This window comes from Chironomus tepperi, unplaced genomic scaffold (genome assembly GCF_022539635.2).
Source record: "Chironomus tepperi strain 1889 unplaced genomic scaffold, CSIRO-AGI_Ctep_v1 contig_351, whole genome shotgun sequence".
Classification (NCBI taxonomy): Eukaryota; Metazoa; Arthropoda; class Insecta; order Diptera; family Chironomidae; genus Chironomus; species Chironomus tepperi.
Window position 1 is genome coordinate 823,791 of NW_027226473.1, and position 9,727 is coordinate 833,517.

The 9,727-nt window shown below is 33.9% G+C and overlaps 1 protein-coding gene across 1 annotated transcript; it reads right to left on the minus strand.

The window, feature by feature from the left end:
• Positions 1-6,012: 6,012 nt before the first annotated feature.
• On the minus strand, positions 6,013-8,919 carry LOC139094218 (glucose dehydrogenase [FAD, quinone]-like). The gene is made up of 5 exons (XM_070645193.1): positions 8,748-8,919; positions 8,610-8,683; positions 8,408-8,541; positions 7,655-7,790; positions 6,013-7,603 (listed from the first exon to the last, which is right to left on the minus strand). The coding sequence occupies exons 1-5, from the start codon at positions 8,879-8,881 to the stop codon at positions 6,135-6,137; spliced, it is 1,947 nt and encodes a 648-aa protein (XP_070501294.1). The 5' UTR covers positions 8,882-8,919; the 3' UTR covers positions 6,013-6,134.
• Between the last annotated feature and the right edge of the window lie 808 nt (positions 8,920-9,727).

The following is a 9,727-nucleotide window of genomic DNA, read 5'->3' on the forward strand; positions in this document are numbered from 1 at the left end:
AAGTGGAACTAAAATTAAATCGAAATGAAATCAAATTATATTCCCATCCACAATAATTGGGACCACCATTATGGAATGGAAAAATATTGTTATTGAAATGAAAAAGAAAATTAAAACAAATTGATGGATTTAAATTTTTATTGGCATATTTTGGATGGTTGTGGATAAGATAACATAATGACTTATATTTTGCTGTTTTTATTGTCATTTGAGTACTGCCGGAATCATTTTTTTCCTTAAGGGTTGTTTACTTTTGATGTGACTAGTGATTTTTTTAATGGATGTAGGGCAAATTTTGGGGATGCTGTCAATCTGACTCGGTGGATGACCAAATGTCAAGTATTTCATCTTCCCGTGGTTCTTCTTATTTTCACTAAGAACACGGTGATGACTACAGCTGTACCGAGATAGAAACGTATTTTAAAGCAAAGTTGGCAGGACTCCAAAGTGGAGTTGACTCCAATTAAAGCCTCAAGTCCATTAAAGTCCGGACTCCATGGAGCTCGGACTTTTTGGACGTTTAAAGGTCCCAAAGTTCTTCTGACTCTGCCTTAAAGAATTAAAATCAGAGTTTAAAGGACGAGTACGGAGTCTAGTCGACTTGAGTCGACTTTTCGATACAAAATTTGAGCTGACTTCGACCTGGTCTGATTAAAACTGTTGGTCTGTATGGTGGCAGCCTCACAAATAGGGTAGGTATAATATGCTTACAATCTGCTTTATCTGAAACTATGCTGTTCAAAGAAACTTATAATAGATCGCAGTGCCACCTTCGCAGTTTGTAACGAATTTTGAAGGAATGAGTGAGAATGCCGCCATTTTCGTGCAGTTAAGGGCTATTTCCGTTATCTTAACTATTTCCTTCAAAATTTGATGATGATGATTATTGGTTCCTATTGATCCACTGTGAAATGTAGGACGTTAATAAAGCGGTTGAACAGGTTTCTGTTCCTGGCTAAAACGGCTACTCCTGCTGGTTTCTTTTGCTGTTGCTCTGCCTCCTCCTCTACGGTCCTTCAAAATTTGTTACATACTTCTGTATGACAGACATTGATGGTTAATGACTAATCCATGATCTCACTAGTTTTTAACAACATCCCCATGATCTTGATCTTATACAAATTCCCTCAAACAGCACACGTAGGCATTTTATAGAACTTAAACAAGAATAATACTCTTAATAAAGTTTGTCTTGTTAAATGAATACCAAATTAAAGAAGTATAACAACAAATTGTCTATAAGTACCACAAGAACAATATCAATTTTCAAGCCAAAATATTTTCGATAAAATCAAAATAAAAGAGAGAAAGATGCACGAAAGAGGTACATGCAAACATTTTCATTTTCATTTCCAATCTCTATAAAATTTGTTATTCTACCTCCATTTAATTTGATAAATTTCTATCGTCTATGCTTTTTTAAATGAAAATGAAAATGAAATTGAATATTTTAGCATTTTTCAATCAAGTTTGATTGGAATTTGAGAATCGAGATTTTCTTCTCTCGATGTTACTGCTTGTCATTTATTGGTGGTTGCTGATGATGAAAATGAATTGAATTGAAGAAGTAAGTCAATTTTGTTACATGACTTGCGTATGTTTGAATTTTATGTGTTTTTATCAAACACTTTGAATTTGATGCAATAAATTACTTTGGAATTTATCTAAAATTGGAAATTGTATGGATGTAAATAGTTTGAATGCGGTTGCTTTTTGTAGTGCAGTAAAGCTTTTGTTTAGATTTAAATTGCAGTTAAGGTACTGAATTGATTAGAGCAACAATCAGGGCAACAATTGGATTCAAAGAAGATTTACCCGATCGAAACAAGTTGAAATACTGTAAATACAGTACAATTACTTAACAACCCGAACAGCACATGAAGTGAACCGTATTTATCGCCATAAAATTGAGCCTTAACTTAGTCATCGAAAATACAACATTTCAATATGCTTCGATCGGGTTTCATGATTACAATCATAACTGTACTTAACCCTCATTAATTATTTTCATCAATTTTGATATAATATTCGCTGCCATCTGTTCATCTTGGTTTTGTTAATTAGATAGATATATAAGGGAATAATAGAAGGAATAAATTTCATAGCCGTTTAAAATTCAAACTCAAAAATTTAATTGTGAATTTTTTAAAGGCGGTTTTTTTTTCCTTAGTTGGACTTTTTAGGATCACTTTTGATAGTTATAATTGTAGAAATTCATAAAACGAACAGTTTGGCATATAATTTGTTATGATTAGTGCTTTAATAATGTAAAAATTCAAAAAAGGGTCTCAATTCTGATGTGAATTTTTCAGTTCCATTTTTTAAAATTTTTCAGGAAATTAATGATCGCTAAATGTATGTGCTTATAATGATTTAAATTGTGGGAGCATAAAGATTTAATGTTCCTTTTTAAGATTAGATTACTCTACGGAAGCAAATCATTCTTTAAATTAGTTTAATCAACATAATTAGTATTCTGTTTTTGAAAAAAATTATTTTTTTCCGTTGAAATTTTGAAAAAAAATGGAACGTTAGCCGCAAAGGCTAAGCCCTCATAGAAAAAAAGTCAAAACCAATTTGATTGTAAGCATTTAAGGAGTTTTGTTATTTCTTATTGAGTATCATTTATTTTTGAGAAGATGTAGGAGGTTAATGAGCAGTTGGTCTTGTGATATAGCTTAATATAGACGATATGTTGAGTCTAAAGAATCAGAATTGGAAGGACTTTGGGAATGCGTATTATAAAAGCTCTTAAAGGTTGTTCCATTGCATTTTCGACTCCTAAACATTTGAGTCTTATCAACCAAGGGCGTATGCATGTGGAAGAGGATCGGTCATCCTCCTTTGCTCCTGGCTTCTCTGGATAGCTGCTGTCAACTCTGGTTAAGACACAATTATGACTAAATCACACAATCATCTGATCTTGACGGTTATAAGAAGCATATAGATTACAGAAATTACCAACAACAACCAGTTTCAAGCTGTTTAACTTCCTGAACAGCCAACACAATAAAATCACACCAATTTACTACAATCCATAAAGTAAAGAATGCGCCTTAGTCTGATAATTACGCAATAAACTTGATTACGCCACCCTTTATTCTTCTTCCAACCACAATCAGAATGGTAGTTAAACAGCATAGCCAAAAGCTAAAACAGCTCCCAAAATATGGTATTATATTAGTTATTACGGTTCATAATCTACAACTGTACAGAATGAAAGAATTGCAAATGAAAAAAAATCCGCTCTGGCACACGTTTGTTAAGCATAAAGGAACAAGAAGAAGAAGGAAAACTTTTTTTTTTCAGTTTTTATTTTTTATGCGTAGCGAATGAATGAAAAAAAAGGGACCACTCATGGTCAAAATTTATTGCAACATTTGAGAGCCACGAGCTGAAATTTAACATTTTTTTTTTGGTGCTGGTCTCGGTCTGAATACTTTTTTCAATTGATTTTTATTTCGTCGTACTGAATTAAAATTTCCACTCACACACAAAAAATGGATGCATGCATGTATAAATATGAGAAGTGTCTATGGACCAGGCAAGATAATGGAAATTCTCATTCTTTTATTATTTTATTAAAGGCATGCTTCGATAGATTTTGGTTGTGGCTGTAATATATTCATATTGGACAATATTAGGTAATTTTAAGTTTTTGACTTTAAGAATCATCAATTGCAATTTGATTGATGATGAATCAAAAATGGACTTCGAAAAGCTTTGATAATTGAAAATTGCGTCAATCTCTTCCAAATTAAAGGAAGCTTGAAGGAAGCACTGTCACGGAACTTCTAAGGTATGCTCCCATTTAACCTCCACATGGAGGCAACTACTAGCACTGTGGCAGATTATACTTCATATTAATCGGTCGGATACCTTCTTATAAAAATAAAATGTAACTCAATTAGATGGAACTTGTTCGTAATTGTAAGTAAATGCGGGTGAATTTTCAAGTTCAACCCCTTGCTTTAATTATTTAGATCTTGAAGATTCAGAGCTTCACTTTATATGCATCTCGAAGCTAATGACAGTTTATAAGTGAGTGTTCGTCCAGCCAACGCACTCACACTTACCCTAACAGGCAAAGTGGCCGCTTTTAGGTAACATAGTGATCTTTCTGTAATATGAAAGCATACTATTTGCCTGTTAGAGCAAGACATACAATTTATAGTGGGATCCGATCCACTCGTGACTCCAAATATGCCTCAATTAATTATCAATTTAAAAAAGCTCTAAATTTTTAAAATCATTTCGTATAATAGCAATATTTTGGGGAGAAATTGAATAATTAAATCGTACCTAATTGTTATTAAATCAATCAAATCTGATTAATTAAAAATTCATAATTGCCATTTTATCACAGCTCTAAAATTATTATTGAAATGGGGATGATTAAGTTCAAAAAATGATTAAATTATGGTAATAAAATAGAAAGGGTTTAAATAAATCAATTAAATTTTTGATCTTTTCTGTAGATTTGTTGATCCAAAATTTAAATTTTATACAGTTTTAATCAAGTTTATATAGAATGATTCTTGGATGATCTGAAATTTTGCAATTAATTCTGAAAAAACTAACCTTAAAAGTCACAATCCGGCAAAATTCAGGTAAAAATGCACCAAAAACAGCTGCCAAAGTGCCACCAAAGTATTCTCAAGTCACACCATCAACGCAATAACACAACGCCATCCTAAAGACTACGTTGAGCTGCTCGAGCTTCCTTAATAGTCACCCCAAGTTTACTACAATTCCCATTAAGCAAATAAAATCACAAAACAACCACCGCCAAAAAATTCTTAAACAATTTCCTTCCTTCAAATGAAGTTGAAATTAAAATAAGTTTGTGTTTCCTATCCTTCCAGCCCTTATTTCCCCGAATGAAAATTCATTAAATATTTTTTTGATCCACTTTATGGTTTCGGTTGAAATTTAAACACAAAATGAAAATCAACAATAAGGAAATGAAACTTTATGAACAAATAAATGCTTAGATTTTCAAGTCTACAGTTCTGCGTGTTAACCATAACCTTCATCATTATCATCTTTCGTGCTCAAACCACATCATCATTTTCACTGATGGCGGATGTATTGAAATAAAGGAGGAATATGTTGAATTATACTGTTAAGATTTTATGAAACGGAAATAAGAATTGTTGCTGTTTATTTCTATTGTCTGTGTTCATTTTAGGGTGAAATTTTAGAAATTTGACAATAGTTGGCATTGAAAAATGCTTAAAGTAGTATTTTGCGAATGATTTTCATCAAAAAACTAAGAAATTTAGATTGTATTACCTTCATTTCAACATCCTAAGCGTTGGATTGAACAACAATAAGCCTATTTATTGATAAATTTGACCGAAGAGCTTCCAAATGGATTCAATTATTCACAATAATGTTTATTCTTTGAAGTTTAAAAACAAACTAAATATTTATATGAAGGGGCCAACAACTATGAAAGGGAAAACAACTTTGAAATGGGGTAAACAACTCTAAAAAGGGGAAAGCAACTAAAAAAGAGTAAACAGCTAATTTTATTTACAAATTCAATTGAAATACTAAACTACACCCGAATAGCACAAGTTGGTTGATCGATCCGTAATCCGACCGTAGACTGGCGTGACTATGACATGGTGCCACACGAATGGAGAAAAATATGTTGAACTGGCTTATCGCAAGATAATGACAAGCTTATGTCCAGATAATGGCAATTTGATGTCCAGATGATGTCCAGTTCTAAAGTATTTTTGTCCACTCATGTGACACCATGTCATGGTCATGTCAGCTTAGTGTCGTGTTATGGATCGATCAACTTTTTTGTGCTATTTGGGTGACTCTGGTCAGATCTAAACCAAATCCGGCATCAAATCAGCGTCACGTTAGCCTGTGGCCAGATTTCTGATCGATTACCCGATTATTGCTATTCAGCACAATTAATCAACCTCCTAACTATAAGCAAATGATCATTTTCACAATTTACTTCAAACAAAAAATTCACACATCAATTCCAGATGTTTTTAAAATTCTAACAAAAAATTGTATTTTATTTCCAAAATAAAACCTGGATCAATAATGACATTTAAATATTCGTGTGTATAAGAGCCGCAATTTAAACAGCTCGAATTTTTCAGACTTTATGGATTGTCAGCTAAAATCATATCGGCAGCCTTCTCAGCAATCGTGTATGTTGGACATTGTGTATTACCAGCTGTAATACTAGGCATAATACTAGCATCAGCAACACGTAAACGCTTGACACCAAACACTCTCAATCGATTATCAACGACTGAATCAGCTGCTGATGTTCCCATTTTATTTGTACCTGTTGGATGCCACAGATTCATTGTAAAGTATTTGGCATAGCATCGAATGTAAGAATCGGAACAGAAGCTAAGTGAATTACATTCAGTGATGTTGAAGATGAGTGGATTAATTCCTGCATTTCTGGCTGCATTTGTTGAGAAAATATTACAAACTGCCTGCATACCTCTAACTAATGTGTCTAAATCAGCAGTAACATTAAAATAATTTCCATCAATATTAGGCTTAGCATATGGATCCGTACATGATCCAAGACTGACAGTTCCACGTGATTGTGGCTGCAACACAGCAGTCATAACTTGAATGACTGCATAATTTTTGGTTGCATTTACAATTTGATCAGCATATTCCTTCTTGTATCCCCACTTGTCGTTCATCATGAGATCAATGTCTGGATTATTTTGTTCATATCTGGACACAAGAATTTGAACGTCTGGACAATTTGCAGCACTATTTAGCGTATTAATAAATCCACCATAATTAAGGCCTTGAATTCTTGAAAAGTATCCTGAATAATTAAGTAAATACTTTGCAGCTTCATTAGTAAAGAATGTTGATGCTGTAAAGTTGTCAGGTAAGAATCCAGGCATTGTCCAGTAAGACATCAATAATACGTGATCACTTAAATTTTTACCAACTGGAAGATCCTTAACTTGTGTAATATTACATGCATTCAAGTCTGCTGCCTTTCCAATGCCTGAACGTTGAAGGATCAATGGTGAGTTATAAGATCCAGCGGTTATGATGACTTCACGAGATGCACTAAGGTTAATGGTTGGACATTTTGTACAGTTGGTGATGACTCTAACTCCTGTTGCTCCCCAAGCTCCAGTTGAGTCCTTTGCTGTAATGACTTTAGTGACTGTGCTGTTACGCATAAAATAGAGATTGGCTCTGTTGTTTAAAGGAACTAAAAAGGCTCTTGCTGCACTTTCACGTTGTCCATTGTAAATTGACATTGGAATGTTTGCAAATCCAGTAAATGGAGGTCCACAATTTGCACTGTTTTTCTGTGGATAATTAAGTTCCATTGTTGCACTTTTCAAAATTGGAGTAATGTAGTCAGAACTGCTGTCTGAATTTGATACAATCAAAGGACCACTTGTTCCTTGATAATTTGCACAATTTCCAGCTAATAAGGAACCAGTCGAGTCTTGAACACTATGAGACTTCTTGATGTATGGTAAAATATTTGCATAGTTCCAACTTGCATCACCTGATGCTGTTGCCCAGCTATTGTAGTTCTCATCACATCCACACACGAACATCATTGCGTTCATTTCTAAATATTAGCTATTAATCACTTGGATATTGATTTTTAAAGTTTACTTACCAGTACTTCCACCAGTACTTCTTCCACAATTGCAACCGACTCCACTTTTGTATGCATTTCCATAATTTGGTGATACAGCGGCGTTATATGTATAAGCAGCAGAGTTGTTCAAATTAAATACAAATAATGGTGGAGGCTGTGGGGAAGAGATTAATTTAAGGTACAAATAGGGTTTTGGTAGAAAAATAATTCTAGTTTAGGAATAAGAGCAACAATACCAGTTTATATCCACAAATATTAATACCCGAGCGACAAAAACTAGACGAGGGTATTTCATTGCAATCAAAGCGTGTATAACAGTTACTTAGGCACCACTTGAGCATCATACGACAGTCACTTAGACGTCATATGTCAGTAACTTGGACGCCACTTGGATGCCACAATACAGTTACTTGGACGTCATGTAACAGCCACTTGGACACCATACGACAGTCACTTAGACGTCATATGTCACTTGGATGCCACTTGACAACCACTTGGATACCACATGACAGCCTATTGAACGTCATATGACAGTCACTTGGACGTTATATGATAGTCACTTGGACGTTATATGACAGTCACTAGGACGCCATGTGACAGTCACATGTCTGTTATGAACAATTTGTGCCGATCGGGTTATTAACTCTGTGTGGATTCGAAATATTATTAAATGAATCCTCATGTTATTCAAGATGTCACTCAATATTCATTCTAACACAGACTTAGCTCTACCTTAACCAGTAAAATGTCGCAAAAGCTTCATATACTTACCACTGACTCAATAATAGGATCGCCACCAGCCTCAATCAGCAATACTTTTCGGTTGATATTAGCTAAAGCAAGTCTGTATGCCAAAAGAGATCCAGCTGCTCCCGATCCAACAATAATGTAGTCAAAAACCGGAACTGTTAAGGAAAAATCCAAAAAGATTAAGTTATTTCGCTATTGCTTAACAGTTAAGTGACTAACTTACGCTTATTTGCTACTGATAAGTCACAAGCATTATCACAAACCGTGGTGAATCCAGTTAGGAATGAAAAAGATATGCTAAATGCAAAAAATGATGAAATTATTTGGATACAACCTTGAAATTGACTTAATATTAACTTACGTGCAACCAGTCGTCCTTGTAAGATAATCTGATGGCCAGTTATATTCTGGAGAAAATAAGAGATTGACATACAAACTCCATAACAATATCGAGCGTAAAACCGTTTGACTAAGAAGATCTGGCAAGAATCCCATTTTGTCAAGTCCTTTTGTTAGACTCTAATGATGATTGCTTAATATCCGCGAGTGGTTTATATAGATACATTTTGAAATATACTTCGGATATTGCCGAATAAGTGATATCATCGATTTCGGGACTATTTCGTACAAAAGTATGCAATATGGTTCAAAATTTGTATTTTTTAAGTCTCACGTATTTTATTTTACTTAGGGAAAAAATATTTTTTAAAAAGTTTATATTCTTAGCGCATTTTTTGAAGGATTTCCAGCTCAATGTAACACTTTGTTCTTTGGGTCGTTGAACTGCAGATAGAATCTAGAAGCCCCCTAACAGGCAAAGAGACCGCTTTTAGATACAATGGTGGTTTTTCTGTACCATGAAAGCATGCTCATTGCCTGTTAGAGATATTAATATGCAGTTAGGACATTACTTGGCGTACAACAGTAGAGAAGGAGACAGAACAACAACAAAAGAAGTTATCAAAAGTAGCCGTTATAGCCCGGAACAGAGACCTGTTCAATCGCTTTATTAACGCCCTACGATTCACAGTGGATCAATGGAACCAATAATTATCATCAGTTAGGTAATGATGATCATCAGTTAGGAAATTAGGACATAATTCATGAATTCTTGACAAAATGTAGGTAAACAACTTAATATTAATACACCTTTGAAATTAATTAATGGAGGTGTATTAATTAATTTCAAATAATAATAAAAGTTTTCAAATCTGACTGTCTAGATCAGTGGTGGGTAGTTGTCTATGTTTCGTGGCATATCTAGGTAGTAAAGCTCGACCAAAATCACACACAGCATACAGTTCATGACATATTCAAAAATCATGATGACACACTAGTCTG